General features: G+C 40.1%; 1 protein-coding gene across 4 annotated transcripts in view; it reads left to right on the top strand.

Annotated features, from left to right (window-relative positions):
* CNTN5 (contactin 5) overlaps window positions 1–18,653 on the top strand; it is a 590,502-nt gene that overhangs the window by 120,755 nt on the left and 451,094 nt on the right. For all 4 annotated transcript variants that reach the window (XM_078390096.1, XM_078390094.1, XM_078390095.1 and 1 more), the window contains exon 2: window positions 8,415–8,547. In XM_078390096.1, the coding sequence (XP_078246222.1) occupies window positions 8,493–8,547 (55 nt within the window). In that variant the 5' untranslated portion in view covers window positions 8,415–8,492. The remainder of the gene's footprint in view (window positions 1–8,414; window positions 8,548–18,653) is intronic.

Below are 18,653 nucleotides of genomic sequence, written 5' to 3'. Positions count from 1 at the left end.
ACTCTACGCTGGTTATCTTTAAAAACCAATTAAAAACATGGATGTTCACGCAGGCCTTCCCTCCAGTTAATATTTGTTTTTTTTTTCTTTCTTTCTTTATTTATTTTATTTTTTCCATCTTGAAGAATTTGCTATTTAATGTAATAATTTGTGTGTTATATTTATATGTCATTTTATGTATGTATTTGGAAGCAGCCTAGAGTGGTCATAAGACCAGATAGGTAGGATATAAATAAAATAAATAATAATAATAAAATAATAATAATAATAAAAAATATATATTTGTAACTTCAATAAACTCTCACACACTTCAGTGTATTGACTGGACTATATGACACACTAAATAAATAAGCAGAAGTGAAACTTCTTTAAGAGGTAAAGGGATTCTGTTTATACTACCAGAAGGTTTCCAGGATTCACCATGTTGCCAGTTAGTTTCCTTTTGTTTAGTTCCTGATGATGGTGATCAGGAGAGCTTCATTTGCAACTTGGTTTTGCAGATAATTGTAGTTTGGAAGGACCACATTGTTGCAGAGCTTTACAACTCTGTTTATAATTTTCCTTTTGTTACACAGCATAAGTACAGAAATTTGCAGAATAATTCAAGTTCCCAGGTAATCGACCTCTCTCTCATAAACTGGCATTTACAGTTTCAATAACTCACTCTGAGGTATCAGTAGTAGAAAGAAGAAAAATGTTTCATTGCTTACAGTTGTTGTTGACAAAGAGACGGGAAAATAACTCTTAGCAGAGAGGTGGCGTTTTCTTTCAATTCTGAGGCAGAAAGGAATGATTGGCCAATGCTGGATAAATTGACAGTCACCCCAGCCTAGACAGGTCCCTCTCAGCCAAACAAACTATAGATAGCATGTCTGATTGTAAAAAATCTAAATTGATAACATGTGATCACATTCTAAGTGCAAAGCATCTCAGGTAGTTTGACTGTTTCTAAAATGGTGGACTAGAGTAGGCAACGGTTCTGGGCTGAAGAACCTTAGATGTTATAGCATGGTTCGGGGTGTGTGGTGTCCCAGTTGTGGAATTTCTCAAGATGGAGGATAGCTGGCTCCACAGTATTATGTGCAAGAAGGATCTTGGGATCATTGTCGATCACAAGCTGATTATGAGCCAGTGTGATGTGGCTACAAAAAAAGGCAAATGCTATTTTAGAAGTATATTTTCCAAATCCCGCAAGGCACTAGTTCCCCTCTATTCCACACTGTTTAGGCCTCTTCTTGAGTATTGTGTCCAGCTCTGGAGATCGCACTTCAAGAAGGATCCTGACAAATTGGGACAAGTTCAGAGGAGGGCAACAAGGCTGATCAGGAGGCTGGAAACCAAGCCCTATGAGGAAAGAATGAAAGAACTGGGCATTTTTAGCCTTGAGAAAAGAAGACTGAGGGGAGATATAATTATTTATGTTAAGATAGCGCTTTTCAAATACTTGAAAAGTAGTCAGGAGGGACTGGAGTTGGTCAAATCTGTCTAGATCATTTTGAATTTTGTTTCTGTCTTCAGGTGTTAGCTGTTCCACTCAATTTTGTGTCATCCACAAATTTGATTAACATTCCACCCCCCCGATCCATGTCATTAATAAAAATGGTACTAGGCCAAGGACTGAGCCCTGGGGTACTCCAATTGTTCCTTCCTCCCTGTTTGAGAAGGAGTCATTAATTATCACCCTTTGAGTATGATTTTGTAGCCAACTGTGTATCCACCTGACAGTTGTTCTATCTAGCCAACACCTAGTTAGCTTGCTAATCAGAATATCATGGGGCACTTTGTCAAAAGCTTTGCTGAAGTCGATGTACAGTGGTACCTCGCTTAACGGGCACCCTGTTTAACAATGAAATCGCATAGCAATTAACTTTTTGCAATTGCTTTGCGATGTTCCCTATGGGGAAAAGTCGCTTTGCGATGATCGGTTCCCTGTTTCGCTTACCGATCATCTCAAAGCGATGATTTTTTAACAGCTGATCGGCGGTTCTAAAATGGCCGCTGGGTTAAAAAAATGGCTGCCCGCTGTTTTCTGGGATGGATTCCTCGCTTACCAGGCAGCGAAAATGGCTGCCATATGGAGGATTTTCGCTTTAAGGTGAGTTTTAAGCCCATAGGAATGCATTGAAGGGGTTTCAATGCATTCCTATGGGCTTTTTAATATCGCATAGAGACAAAATCGCTTTGCAGCAATTTTTGCTGCACGGATTATCGTTGCTATGTGAGGCACTACTGTACAATGTCTACAGCATTCCAGAAGTCTATCAGGGAGGTTATCTGATCAAAACATGAAATCAAATTAGTCTGGCAGGATTTGTTGCTGACAAATATGTGTTGTTTTCTAGTTATTACTGCATTGTTTTCTAGGTGTCTGCATAGTGATTGCTTTATAATCTGTTCCAGAATTTTTCCTGGGATTTACATCAGGCTGACTGGTTTGTAGTTCCCAGGTTCTTCCTTTTTACCATTTTTGAAGATAGGGACAATATTAGCCTCCTCTAATTGTCAGGCACTTCACCCATTTCCCATGATTTCAAGAAAATAATGGACAGTGGTTCTGAGAATTCTTCAGCCAGCCATTTAATACTCTTGGATGCAGTTCATCCAACTCTGGAGATTTGAACCTTTTCAAGGTAATAAGTTATCCCTTGACTATTTATTCACCAATCTCCAGCTGCTGTCTGTCCCCTCCACTTGTACTTCACATTTCTCTGGAGGATCATAGTCTGTTCTTCAGGAAAAGACTGAGCTCAGACTGAGTACTTCTGCCATTTCTTTGTTGTCTGTTATTATTTTTCCACCTCCATTGAGTAGCTGAGCCACTCCTTCTTATCTTTATCTTTTGCTACGTAGAAGCAGGAAAGCTTTTTTGTTGCTTTTAGTGTCTTCAGCTAACCTCAGCTCATTCCCAGCTTTTGCCCTCCTAATGCCATCCCTGCAATTCCTTGCTACTTGCCTAGACTCTTCCTCTGTGGCCTGGCTTTCTTTCTACTTCCTATATGTGTCCTTTTTTGTTTTCAAGTCCTCTGAGCTTTTTGTGAAGCAACACTAGTCTTTTTTGCTGTCTCCACCTTTTTTTTCTTGTTGGGATTGTTTGTAGTTATGCCTTCAGAATTTACTCTTTAAGAATCTCCCCCTCCCACCTCCTTTTCTTGTTTCCTGCCATGGGACCTTACTTATGTTTGGTCAGAGTTTATTAAAATCAGCTTTTTAAAAAAATTCAGCATATATGTGTGGCTGCACTCTGCTTTGGTTTCTTTTGAAATCAAGAATTCTAGCAAAATATGGTCACTCTTGCCCAGAGTTCCCCTTACTGACATTTCCTCCACCAAGTAATCTCTGTTTGTTAGAATCAAGTCAAGGATCGCTACTCTTCTAGTTACTTTATCCACCTTTTGTAGGAGAAAATTATCAGCCAGACAAACTAGGAATTTCTTAGAAGGACCATACATGGCAAAATTTGCCTCCCAAGAGATATCAGGATAATTGAAATCTTCCATCACTACTACATCATGACTCTTTGAAATCCTTGCAATTTGTTTTTCAAGTTTTATCTGCATACCTCCTTCATTGGGTAGTTGGTAGTTGATTCCAATTACCATGTTCCTTTTGTTTTTCATCACAACTATGTTGATCCAAATGTTCTCAATGAAGCAGGTAATCTCCCCCTCCTATATTACTGTACAGGAATTTGTATTTTTGACCATGCAGAAAACTAATCATAAATGGTTTTGTTCACCCACACATTTTCAGTTTTGTTCATCAAGTTTTAACCCTTGTCTAATTAATAATCTTTCCTTTTCTCAGATTTTTTGGACTATAACTGTTTTGTTCCCTGAATAACTAAACATTCTAGGCCAGTGCTTCCCAATCTTGGATAACTAGATGTTCTTGGACTACAACTCCCAAAAATCCTGGTCAGCACAACTAGCAGTGGAGGCTTCTAGGAGTCTTAGTCCAGGAGCATCTGGGGTTCCAATGCTGGGAAGTACTGTTTTATGCCATCACACTATGTAGGAGGTTTTGCTGCAACTATTTCATGTGTAATACAGCATAGCCAATGGGATAAATTAGAAGCACAAATGGGTAGCCTTTGTGTTTTTGTTCCTGTTATATTGTTTTTTTAATTGTTCACCAGACACTAGGGATGCAGGCAATCAATCCTCCTTTCTTTGTCATCAACACAGGTAATAATAAATGCTTGAGCAATATCCTGCAGACAGTAATCTTGTAGTGCAGTGTTCTCATGTGGTCTACAAATAAATCCATATTTAGAAAGTATCTAGAAAACTTGGGGAAAACTTTTAAAAAAGAGAGGTTGCAAGACCAGCTGGTGAGCCAGGTCATCTATTGTACCACTGGCAAGAATTTTGGCAGTATAAGGAATTGCTAAAAAAAAAGGGGGGGGGGAGAGATACCAGCGATAGGGACTCACGTTGTGGAACTTGCTGTCAAGTCGGACTTGAATTGTACTAGTGACTCGACTTAGGTTTTTCCCCTCAATGACTTGGACTTGACTCATGACTTGGAATCCTCCCTCCCCCTCTTTTTTTTCTGGGGGGAAAAGCTTCCTTTTAATAGGGATTCTGGTTTGGGGATTGGGACTCTGGACTTCGTACCAAAGACTTGGACTCAGACTTGGGACTTGGACTCAGACTTGGGACTTGGACCCAAAGACTTGCCAACATCCCTGGGAGATACTAAAAACAGAGTCAAACTAGTGAGGTTGGGTAATTTTAATCCACCATTGGAGATGATCAATCAGGAAGAAAACAAAATAAAACAAAAAAGAAGACAAAAATGTTGTGGCATCGTAAAGACTAACTGGGTTTTTAAAATGTGAGCTTTCATGGACCACTCCACTTCCCCATTCATTAGATTGGGACTATATGGCAAATATATGGGACGATATGGCAAATATTTTTACATTTATACATGGTCCTAAACTGGAGACTGTAGTTGGGTACAGATCATTGACCTGGCAATGACCTTTAAGGCCCCTGTTGATACTCAGTTACCCTCCCAGGAAACATTGTTCAATAAACAATGGCAACGACTGGTGGCTAAATTAATTCCAGGCTGTAGATAACGAGCAGGAACCACATGGGAATGGGTATCTCTAATCACCAATGGAGCTTGTGAGGCGGCACTGGTAGATATCAAAGAAATATAGCTGGGAATTTCAGCATTTGAAATGAGAACGCAAATATCCACACAATGCAAAGTGGGCATGTTGACAGTCCAAAATACTGATGTATGAATGTTGCAGTTGTTGTGCTAACAAATTAATAAATCTCCAAGAGATTATTAAAGAAATTAGAGCATTTACACTATATCCTTCTGTCTGAATATGCCTGGGAACATCTCAGATATAGAGAACCAAGAATCAATTACCAAAGGGGGGGGGGAGAAAGCAAAGTGTGCTTCTTATATACTGCCTCATAGGGCTTAAAGTACTCTCTGGGCGGTTTACAAGTTAATTATGCAGGCTACACATTGCCCCCTCCCCCAGTGAGCTGGTCACTCAGTTTACCGACCTCGGAAGGATAGAAGGCTGAGTCAACCTTGAGCCGCTACCTGGGATTGAACCCTTGGTCGTGGGCACAGTTTTGGCTGCAGTCCAGCAGTTTAACCACGAGGCTCCTTGTACCAAAACAAACAAACAAAACACAAAATGAAAACAAAACCCCTCTTAATGTGTTACTGTTTTGCCCCCACTGGTATACTCGAGGGAAAATTGCATGAATTCAGTTGTTCAAAAAACCTCCAGTTTATGAATGTAGGATGTTGCTCTTCTTTATCCACAATAAAAATGTCAGGAAATGGCCGAGTATCGCTCCACAATATGGCACCCACGTTGCCAGAGGAAAAAGGACGCCAAGCTTTACATAGGAAAGAACAGCTTGAATGTTGATGACACCAATGGCTGCAGTCTGGATGGTCTACCGGATACACTGATAAATTTCTGCTAGCAAATTGTAGACATTAGATAAAATAGAAAACACATATTTATTGTTTTAAGAAAGCCATTCTGAGGCAATGCAGAAGAAAGAATTCTAAATTTTAAACAGAACTTAATGTATGGACTTAAAATGTATGGATTTATGCTTATAACTTATATGCTTATAGCCATCTTGAAAGGGTCCCCATGTGCTACCTATCTAACAAAACAGAACATGAGCTTATTTCCAAGAAGGAAGAAATAAAGTCTGAAAATAGCAATTTCCGTATCAACAAGTGGTTACATAGAAAAAACAAGAGGGGAAGATGTTACCTAAGCCCTGTACCCACCTGTTTACTGTGTCCCACGTCACTCATTATACGTTCTGGTGCATTAAACTACCAAAACAAGGAGTACCCAAAACTTAATTCTCAATGTCGTAGTGCCATAAGTGATCCACCGCTAAGCAGGAAAGAGAGTAAATAAGCTCTGAGGGGGGAAAGGTCATCAAAATATTCATGAAAGCTATAGCTCAGCAGTCTGGGGAGAATACTGAAGCTCAGATTCTCACAGAAGTGGGGGGAAAACAGCTAGCCATAATATTTAATTGAGAAATATTTTCTGAGGTGTAGATATGCTAGAGGCACAATATATGTGAAACTTCACTACGAAGTCATTATGCTCTATTGGTTGGAGATGTTGCCCATAAATATCTCATCAATATGACCAGTCAAGGATGCCGGGAGGGGTACAATCCCTTCTTTGTCACTACCAGAGAGTCTGCGTAATGGTTGGTATCGCATTGTGACCAATACATTAAGCATTTGATGGACAGTCATGTTTGGAGCAGAGCTGCCAACAAGTTTCACCTAAAGCCAAATTCAAAGCGAGAGCACTTGCAGAAACGAGACATCAATTTCACAGTGAGTCAAGCTGAGTTTGATAAAACTGAGCAGTGGCCTAGTATTTGGGAAGCCAAGGGCTGGATGATAATTTGCATTGGAAGCATATCATATGAAAGCATGCTACTGTTGGTAATTAATTCAGTTTTTAAAACACAAAGATGTGAGTCTCTGTTTGATTAATTACAAAACGTGGTGAGTCTTCATTTGTTCAAATAATTACATGAAAGTTAATTCTTATACAGTACAGGGAAGAAGAGCATACCAACCCCTGAGATTTCAGGTCTGAAACCTGAGTATTATTACCCAGAACGTAAATCTCAAGGTCAAAACCTGAAACCAGGCAACCTCATCTGAGATTCACTTTCCATAATACATTTTTTTCCACAAATGTATGTCTATGTGTGTATGATGGTGTTTTACAGAGGGGAACATTAAAAATGGCAAAACGCCTGCAGTCTAACCCTCACCCCATCCCCAGATTCTGCTGCCTAATTCTGCTGCTTTGGTAGACCAGCTGCAACTAATAATGCAGCTCAGGTCATATTGGCTATATCCTAAAGCAATTATGGAAAGGGAGATCAGAGTGCTCCATGCATTTTATATAACAGATAATCTACATAGAAAGGCTGCAGTTGTTGGATGTACTGAGAGTTTACAGACAGAGGTTCAAGCTTAATATAAAAAAATCACATAGATCATGAATGGTATTCTCCCTTGCGTGTGCCAACAGTTCAAATAATATTCATTTAGTCTTGGTAAAACTATAAAAATATTTACTGTGTGACACATATGTAGAATAAACTAAAAATGCTTGAAAACATTTGTACTTGATATAGACTTGTGTGCTTGACAGACTTATAACTGTTTCATAACGTATTCTTATCAGACATAGTAACAGACAACTTGTCAGACTAACAGTACAATCAGATTCCTAACAGACAACACCTTATAGACTACACATATTATTTCTAACAGACTATGAATTGTCATTTCTTTTTCTGTCTGGCCGTTGACCCACTTAACATCCATTGGCTAACACCAGACAGAATCTGATTGGTTACATAAGTTCCAAAAAGTAAATTCCACAACTCAAACATTCTTGTATACCAATGCATGGCGTTCCGTGTCTAGACATGCTGACCACGTGACCATGGAAAGTACGGACAAACGCTGGCTCTATGGCTTGGAAACAGGGATGAGCACTGCCCCCTAGAGTCAGACACGACTGGACTAAATGTCAAGGGGAACCTTTACCTTAGTATGTACGTACGTACGTATGTATGTATGTATGTATGTATGTATGTATGTATGTATGTATGTATTTATTTATTTATTTATTTATTTATTTATTTATTTATTTATTTATTTATTTATTTATTTATTTATTATCATCTTGAATTTCTACCAATAAAGGACACACTTTGAGAATGCCATGACAAGAAAAATGCTGGTGCCATCTCTGGTCATCAAGTGTTGCTTACAGAGAACCATTTGTAATCATTTGTAAGCAAAAACAAAACAAAAAAGGGTGGGAAGAATACTTATCAAAGAGCTGTGTTTTGCTTCGCCAGGCTACGTTTTAATGAAGAAACCTCAGAGCTGCTAACAATTCACACCAGCTGAGGGGCAGAAGACCTTTGAGGCAAAACATGTGGTCGTCATGGAAACTGCTGCTGTTTCTGTCACTCACTAGCTGTCTTACAGGTAAGAACAGAACCTTTGTACTATCCCTGTAAGAAGGTGCAAATGAAATGGGAAACACCAAAGGGAAACTTTGTCCAGGACAGATAAGCATTGGAGGAAATATACGTCTAACTGTTATTCCACACACAAGAAAAAGAGTTAATTTATACAATTACAGCTGAGCCATAACAATGCCACATCCTCTTCATCACCCTTCCTGCACATTGATAGATACACTATGAAGAGATGTCAGGGATTTGAATATGTGGCAATAATCCTGCAGGGTTTTTTTTTAATCCCAACTAATGATTAATATAATTATCTTTTATTTATTTATTTATTTATTTAATTATTTACAAGATTTTTTTTAGCCATGCCATTACTCAGCGACGTACCACAATTTGTAACACTCTTTGTGACATTCTCAGTCTTTTCTGCTGGAGGTAAGAAGGCAGTGGCCTAGTTCTTAAATTTTCTAAGTGGTTGGCCTTTCCATGTGGCCGTTGCCCACACTGCTTTCGGTAACATAAGGACCTTCCTCAGATAACCTGTAAGACTATGATTGGCATCATATGCTATATCTCCATCCATGAAACCTGTTACTATGGGAGTGGCTGTGTGCCAATTTGATAAGATGCCAATCATGTTCCTGGTCAAATATGGCGGACCTCTCCTCAAACTGTCACAGCAACGTCTACTCTTGGCATTCATGTTAATATTACAGGATATACAGACCCATGTGTGTGGTGTTTCTGGTTGATGACATCATGAGAACTTATTTACCATACATTCCCAGTTTCTTCTATGACTGGATTGGTAAAAGCTGGGGAAACTGCACCCAGGTATCTAATTTAGGACCTAATGGCAAGTTGGTTTATTTCCAGAAAAAGAATACAAGGAGGAAAAGATTGTTATGCGCATGAAAATATGATGATGATGATAAATGTTTACAAAATATGACCCTGTGCATATCGTGTTATATAAAATAATTGAGGAGTGGGCTCACAATTTAAGTATTCAGTATAAGTGAGACCATAGGAGAAGTGGGGCAAGAAAACAGGCTGGGGTAAGTGAGGGAGAATAGAGTTTTCTTTCTATTTGAAATGTGGCAGTAAGGCTTGTGCCAGCCTTTCTGGTAACTGTTGAGGAAGGATTTAAAAGATAGAGAAATGGTATGGTGACAGTGTTCTAGGAGATAGCCTTGGTTATAGGGGACAGAAGGAAAGGCCCAACTGTTGGAGGAAGCTTCGTTGCCCATAGCATTTGAAAGATTTGGGATTTTACTCCTATGTCATGCTCTAGATATCATGACGGTTCTTTCCCATGGTGTAAATTATGGAGGCTTTCTTAATGAGAGTTTTGATAGCCACATTCCCAGGATGGTTCCAAAATTGTAGGCATTGATTCATATCAATGAACCAGTTCTAGCATTTCTTCGTCTCTACTGAGAACAAGCTGTTTTTAAAGTTAATGGGTCTTAATTGGGAGTTCAAAAATAAGTACTCTCAAGATACGTTATATTTGAACAAATTTAGCTATCAGCAAGGTATTGTTGCTGGGAAAATATCTTTGCCCTCCTGCTACTGGAAGACTGGAATTAAGCAGAAAGTGAACAGGGGAACTGGATGAAATAGTCATTGATGATCATCAGACCTTCTAATCAAAAAGCACCAGAGCTTTAAACTTATAAGCCATGGTGCTGAAATGGTATATATTCTGCCCTCTACCCAATGGTGGCACTTGCAAAAGAACATCTTGTCTCACTTTCTAGCTTGACTTTACATTGCTGTTATTATGGTGCCTTTATGATAGATCATAACCTTTTAATCTTTCCTTATAGGGATACTTAGTCTCAAACAGCTTTGCTTAACTTCATTTTTCCTTCATCTTTGTAGTATTTTTACAACCATTCAGACTTCAGAGCACTTCTAGATGCTATTATGGAATTATTACTTAGAGTAGACCAACAACAATCGACAGGACATGTGACGAACTTAGGTCAGATTGATTTTAATGGGTCCAGTTAGAATCCAGAACCAATTCTGAATATGTCATAATGCATTTACATGGTGAATGTACCACACAGGTAAAGGGACATTTTAAAAAAGCATTACAGTATGTGTTCACATAGATCAGACCTAATCAGTAACAGTAGCTCAAAAGGTCAAGAGGTTTTCCTCCAGCCTATCTTATATACCGTATATTGCTCTTTTTGTTGACAACTTGGTATTCTACCTCTTGACTCATGTTCTTCAAAAAGGCAAATGGTTGTGTAGGAAGAGTGCCAGACTGAAATTGTGTTCATATTTGTTGTTTATTTTCCTTTATTGTTGAATTTATGCTCCACCTTTTGAGCATCTAAGGCCCTCTGTGATGGTTTAAGCCACAAGAAAGCTATATAAAGCATAGTAATAAAAGCATGAATATATTGAAAATTATCGTTATAAATGATAAAGAATCAAGAAATAAATCAGCTTCTCTGTGAAGGGTTTAGCTAGGTCTCTTACCGTCTGACCTTATCTGGTAGTGTGAAGAAAGTCTCTGAGACCTGTTGTGATATATTTGACGGGAACTTGGAGGATAAAATGATGTCCATCTACAACGACTTGAGCTGTGTATTTTCTGCTTTGGAATGGGGTGGGCTTTGGAATCCCTTCCAGCTCTACAGTTCAATTACTTATATTGAATATTTTGATCGTGGTAGTCTACATAATTGTCCAGAGGCCTGATTGGCCCTGTGGTGTTGGGAAAATCTTTATTGCTGGGCCAATTTTAGTTGTTTTTGGCAGGGGACCCAAGCAAGTTAGTTAGACATGCCATTTTGTGTGTATCTACCACTTATCCCATTGGGCTCCTCAGTTCACGAGATGGATCAAGGAAGAGATAAATGCCTTCTTGAGAGGCAGGTAGCTTCATTTGTTGAAAAAGAGGCAGTAGTTTGTCTGAAGAAGTGAACTGGTGAATTGTAGAACCTGAAAATCTTAGTAATTATCGGTTGCTTGCTAACACACCTCCTTCCTATCTTTAAGTAATCTCAGTCATTCTGAACTGTGTTCCAGATCTCATTTGGTGCTCACACTCTTTTGGTTCCAGTGACAGAAAATGAAAGAATGTACTTTTGATCTTGCTTTGTGTATATCTGCTTAGCTTCAGAAGGAAAACTAGCTTTAGAGACATTTTGTACAAACTGTAAAAAAATGTAACACAAAGAAAACATATCACTTGTTTTCTTGGTCATGATCTTGAGATTAGATTTTTTTTAATGAGTTTAGAGCAGGGGTTCCCAATCTTGGGTGACCCAGGTATTCTTGAACTACAAAAGTCTTCACCACTCGAATTTCTGGGACTTGTAGTCCAAGCACACCTGGGCTACCCAAGGTTGGGAAACATTGGTTTAGAGAGTGCTTGTTGTGCTGTGTCAGCACATCCAGGTGACCTGTTGCGACCCAAATCAACACACATACATTGATACATATGGCAAAGTACATGCGTGCACATGCTCACACGCACACACACACAGACACACACACACACACACATACACATGCGCATGCGCGCGCACACACAAACACAAACATTTATATTTCTCCAGTGGAAGAAACAGTAGCTCAAAAAACAGAAATGTACAGTGGTGCCTTGCTTAATGGCAACAATCCATTCCAGGAAAATTGCTGTTAAGCGAAAACTTCGTAAAGTGAAAATAAAAAGCCCATTGAAATGCATTTAAAACCGTTCAATGCGTTCCAATGGGCTAAAAACTCACCATCCGGCGAAGATCCTCCATACGGCGGCCATTTTTGGTACCTGTATAGCAAGGAATCTGTCCCTAAACACAGCAGGGAGCCATTTTAATCACCCGGTGGCCATTTTGAAAACCCAACGATCAGCTGTAAAGATCGTCATAATGCGAAGAATCGGTTCCTGAAGCAGGGAACCGAACATCGCAAAGCGAAATTCCCCCATTTAGACCATCGTTTTGCAATCGCAAAAGCGATTGAAAAACATCATCATGAAGTGGATTCGTCGTAATGTGGGGTAATCGTAAAGCGGGGCACGACTGTATACTGTTAGCAAACGTTGGGAGGAAGGGGTAGAAAATTTTCTCTTGTGACTTCTGTCTCATTCCAATTTGAGCCCATCACCCTGGCTGCTTTCAGCTAAAAACAGAAGTATTGGAAGATGACCCTTGATCTCCCAGGACTTGTGTAGTTTAACTGTGTACTTCTAAGCCTAAATTATGGCATCTATTGTTATCAACTGTTCTAATCCATACATCCTCAAACAATGCTTTGAAATATAAGCCACAAAAAGTGAAAGATTAGCATTACGGAACCATATTGCATGGTGTTTTAAATTAAATGCTAAGCAGAGTATCTGTCTGAAGAATTACAAAACAGCAAAAGCATCAGTCAGTCACCTAGGAATGCTGTTTAAAATTAAACACCTGTTCTGCTTTTGTTTTTGTTTTTAGTTACCATTGATTCTTGCCAGATATTCACCATGTTCTTGGCTTTAATTCATTGACAAGATTCCCAGGTTTATTACAGCTTTCCTAAAGAAGATTATTGTCTATAAGAACAATGCTTGCTTCGATATTACTGTGCATTACGTTTTCGTCTACAAATAATATTTGCATTTCTTAAATTTGCATGCAATAATTTCCACACAACCCACTAATATAGAACATACATCAACTAGAAAGTTACCCATCTGTAGGATTTAGGAGGGGGAAAAGATGTTTATTTGTTTTTTCTAGGATGCTCTGCACAGGGAGATGTAATAGTCACCCTTGTGGGTTTGCTGTGAGAAGTCAGTAGGAGAAAGTGGAAACCCTTCATTTATATGCTGAACATTAAAAGGCTGTTGTTATGTGCCATCAAGTCACCTCTGACTCATAGCAACCTTACGACTGGGAGCTCTCCAGAATGTCCTGTCCTCAACCATGTTGCTCAGCTCTTGTAAACTGAAAGGAATCTGTCCACCTTGCATTGGGTCTTCCTCTTTTCCTGCTGCCTTCCAACTTTTCCAGCATTATTCTCTTTTCCAGGGAATCCTGCGTTGTCATGATGTGCCCAAAGTAGGGCCGCCTCAGCTTCCACATTTTTTTGCCTTTGGAGGAAGTGCATGCTTGATTTGATCTAGCAACGACTTGTTTGTCTTTCTGGTATCCACAAAGCCCTCCAGCACCTTATTTCGAACAATTCATTTGTTTTTCTCTGTCAGCTTTCTTTACCCACCAGATTCCACACCCATACAAGGTGACTTGAAATACTAGAGTGTGGATGATCTCGGTCTTGGTCTACAGTGACACGTCCTTATACTTGATGTTTTCTAATTCCTTCATTGCTGCCCTTCCAAGTCTCAGTCTTCTTTCTGAATGATGGATGGTTAGATGATTGAACCAAGGAATGATGGATGGATGGATGGGTGATTGAACCATTCATTCTCAATGCTAAAATTGTGTGGTTCTTCTCCAGTCATGATTTTGGTCTTCTTCACATTCAGCTGCAATCCTGTTTTTGCGTGTTCACTTTCCTTAACAAGTCATGGCTCTTTTCTGCCGGTAAGTTGGTGTTATCTGCATCGGTGCTTCTTCCGCCAGTTTGCATTCCTCCTCTTTCTGAATCTAATCCAGTGCTCCATATTATATGTTCTGTGTACAGATTGAACAGAGGAGATAAAATTCATTCTGGTCTGACATTTTTGCCTATAGGAAACCATTCTGTCCTTCCATATTCTGTCTTAATGATAGTGTCTTGTCCATAGTTCAAGTTACACATCGAGACAATCAAGTGTTGAGACATACCTATTTCTTTCAGAACCTATAAATTTCTCATGATCTACACAAAGGTTTTGCTGAAGCCTATAAAGCATAGGATGATCTTCTTACAATCTACACAAAAGACACCTCTATCTCCATAACTTCCTCCTGTCTTCTGATGTGTGTGTGTGTGTATGTGCCAACCTGCAGTGTAACTCAGAATATGAAATATTGTGTCGCAGATATATAGATAATTGAATTCAATGCTGGTGGGATCATGTTAGATGTCAAGGTAAGCTGTAATTCTAACAATGCCTGTTGGGCTGTGTCCCTTTTGACATCTGATCGCATTGCTCTCCAATTACACCTGTGTTGTGTTACTGCAGTCACTGAAGTGTGTTGGCTGCTGAAAATGCTTTCTTCTATTGATTTGTGTTTCACATGGCCGACTAAGCCAGGCGATTTAACATTTTAGCTTTCAGTGTTCTTGACTGCACTCTTTTGGATGGTAATGAAACAGATTTGGACACTACTGACCGTGTTTAGAGGCAAGATATAAATACTGTAATAAAGTTACAAGGGCTGGTATTCTCTGATTTTCTGGACCACAATACCATAATACTCCATTCTGGGGCTTCTATCTACCTTGCAGGCACATTACAAATACCTTCACACGATGCATATAGGAGAAGGACCTCATTTGGAAGGCTTGGAGGTGTAACTATGCCAAGGTCTACTTAAATGTCTTGCCCAGAAAGGGAGCTGCCAGCTAGCACCCAGGCAGGATCTGGTGTTGCCTTCGGAAGTTCATGCACCTTCTTTTCTACTGTACTGCTGGTGTTTGCCAGCTTAATTTATTATTTTAATTTTGCCCCTTTCTACTTTGTTATTATTTTTAGTATCTCCCCCTGCCCCATCTTTCATTTTATCCCTAATTTCCTAACTGGATCCCGTGGTATCAAACTAGCCACAAAATGTGTCATAGCATGAGCAGTTCTGTTATTTTCATCATTTATGCACAGAGGCATGAAACACCTTATTATCTAACAAAAGTTGCATTTTCATGGTAGCAGCCATTGTTCATTCCACTACTGAAACTCATGTATATACACCTGTAGGACTTTTTGCATTATCAGCATGGAATAGGATCTTGGCCAGACTGGTTTATTAAGATAAAAATATAAAAATAAAGGGAAAACATGATTAAAAACAAACAAGCACAACTTATGCTTCTAAACTAGACATGGGGACGAATAAAAAATTGAATTGCGATATTCGTTAAAATTGCTGATTCATTAAATATTTGTCCCTTCATATCCATCAGTTTCAGGGACCCTGACAAATATAGCCCCATTTTTATTCACCCCCCCATAGGAAGAGAGGGAAGGCTAGCCTTTCTGCCTATGGGCCCACCGATCAACTGATCAGTGGGCCGATAGGCAGCCAACTAGCCACACAGCCAGCCACCCCCACAGCCTATTCCCACCCCCTTCCTCTCCCTACCTTAATGCTGCCACCATCCGTCACCGCCTGGAATCCATCACCGTCACCACTGCAGTCTCCAGCTGGCTTCCGCAGCCATGGCCTGCACAAAGGGACACTGGCTGTCCTTTTCAAAGATGGCAGCTACGGCTTCATTTAGGGTAGGGAAGCTGCAGCCTCCATCTTTGCAAAGGGCAGCCTGGAATCCTTTAGACCTGGATTCCCTTAGCGGCAGTCCAGTAACAATTACAGTGCAGCAGTAGCTGCAAAGGTAGGGAAGTGACAGGGGCAGAGGGACAGGCTGTGGGAGTGGGGGGTCAGTTTTGTTTTTTAGGCAGCCTCTGGCTGTCTAATCCCCCCAAAACCAACTAATAAATTTGTGCTTCGTCGGTTCATGGAGGGGAGCTTCGTGATTTGTCAACTTTGACGGATCGTGAAGCAGGACGACTCACCAAAATGGTGAGTCGTCCCCATCTCTATTCTAAGCTATTACAGTGCGAATGAAAACGTCAGACTTTCATTACTGCTCAGCCCAGTTGCATCTTAGTCAAAAGCCAAGAGTGAAATATAGGACAATGAAACAGACTGCTAATAAGAGGAAGTGAATGTATTTCACCATTCTCAACGCCATTGGCCTTTAACTAAACACAACCGTTTCTCCAGACGAAGGATCCACCAGCACCGGCATCTGTTCTGGACCCCCAAATTGGAAGCTTCAAATCGGAAACAGCAGGGCTTCGCCAAACAGCCGGTCAAGCTACTTAGGCATCAACTACAAAAATAGCCCTTAAGAGATAAACACATGTAGAACTAATGCATGCTTTAGCACCCTGCCTGCTATTCTGACCTGCAGCTGTTGGTGGGAAAAAGAACTTTCGGCTCTCTTATTAGATGCCTCCCTTTCCATCTGGCAGGTTGGAGGCTCGGAATCTAACTGACGGGAGAACCTCGGAAAGCTTCCCAAAAGCTGCTCAACATGCAGCATTTCCATTCCTAGCAACCTCTGCCAGTATAAAAATTCATTGCCTAAAGGACCTGAAAGTCATTAACCAAGCCCCATCTAATATGTATGCCTCCCATACAGGCGAGAGCTATTTTTCATTCCTTTTCCTGTACCTTCTGTCCAGTTTCATCAGGTCCAACAGCATCTGCAAGACTTCAGCAATCTCTGTGAATTTCTTTCTTTTTCCAGCAGGTAAGGCACCCTTAGTGCCTTAAGGATAGGGGTCAGACAAGAGTGCACCCTATCTCCCTGTCCATTCAGTCTGTATGCAAAACATATCATATGGAAAGTTGGACTAGATTCAGGAGGAGGAGGAGGAGGAATGAAAACTGGTGGAAGAAGCATCAATAATTTAAGATATGCAGATGATACCATCTTACTGGCAGAAAAGAGCAATGACTTGAAACAAGTTCTGATGAAAGTGAAAGCAGGACTGAATATGAACATTAAGAAGCCAAAATCATGACTGCAGAAGAGCTACATTGCTGACAATGAAGAAATTGAAATGGTTGGAGATTTTGTATACCTCAGTTCAATCATCCATCCAAAGGGAAACTGCAGTCAAGAAATCAGAGGACTGAAACTCGGAAGGGCAACCAACAATGGAGGAATTAGAAAATGTTGTCAAGTGTAAAGATGTGTCACGAGAGACCAAGACCAAAGTCTTCCACACTCTTATATTCCTGGTCACCATGTACGGGTGTGAAAGTAGGATATTAAAGAAAACTGACAGAGAGAAAAAAACTGATTCATTTGAAATCCGGTGCTGGAGAAAAGCTTACAGATACCCAGACTGCCAGAAAGACAAACAAGCAGGTTCATTTCTGGAGGCAAAAATGACAAAACTGAGACTGTTGGTTGATGGTGACACCTGAGAGAGAGTTTGGTTCCTGTTTAATGGTGTCACTGCTCCACATAACAAGAAAAGCTGCCCATCATGTATTCTTGTGAGTGGCTCGCAGTGGCAGCAAATCCAGAAGAGAAGTCATTAGCAGGATGAGGCCAGAGGGCAACGGCCTTATTGGGAGGGGGCATTTTGCTTGTCCACTTCACTTTTGGGGGGGGGGATTTGTTTATGGATTTCTTGGTTACACCCACCATTTTGAATTGTGCCACAAAATGGGCTAGCTGCCAGAGAAGCTGTTATAGTATATTTCTTTCTGCTTGCAGACTGAAGCCCTCCATCACATAAAAAGAGATCTAGTGTACTATGAGGCACACTGAGGCCTCTTGCTCAGTGAGGGAAAAAAGCCTGCTTTTAGTTGTAAAGCATAGATTTGCCTGCTGCGCCTCACAGGTTCATCTTTGCCAGTTCTTCTCTTCCTCCTTTAAGGATTGTGTGGATCAAATTAAGCTTGAAGTATCTCTGGAGGCAAAAATATTGAAACTGAGGCTGTCCTGCTTTGGGCACATCATGAGAAGGGTAGGATTCTCTGGAAAAGAGAATAATGCTGAGAAAAGATAGAAGGCCGCAAGAAAAGAGGAAGACCAAATACAAGCTGGACTGATTCCCTAAAGGAAGCCACAGGCTTGAATTTACTAAGGAGATCACTTATTCCTCAGGTCACCGTAAATTGAAAACAGCTTGACAATATGTATCAACAACAAATAGATCTAAAATCCAGAGATTGTGAAGGGCCACTGCCAGTTTGAGAACACAGAAGTGGAACTGATAGACACACAGTCTAACCTTGTATAAGCTCTTTCTTGAGGGAGAAAGGGGTGTTATTCAGCACTCCTGAGATTATATGTTAAGCAGGATTTGTCACAGGTGAAAACAAAAAATGTCAGAAGTTTCCTTCATACTGGGTGATATTTTCCTGCATTGTTCACATTTTGTGGTTTGTTTGTTTTTTGTGAAAATTTTATGGAAATGTTTTG

The sequence above is a fragment of the Pogona vitticeps genome, chromosome 3 (genome assembly GCF_051106095.1).
Source record: "Pogona vitticeps strain Pit_001003342236 chromosome 3, PviZW2.1, whole genome shotgun sequence".
Taxonomy (NCBI): domain Eukaryota; kingdom Metazoa; phylum Chordata; class Lepidosauria; order Squamata; family Agamidae; genus Pogona; species Pogona vitticeps.
The sequence above is the reverse complement of the archived record's forward strand: the minus strand, read 5'-3'. Positions and strand labels throughout refer to the sequence as shown.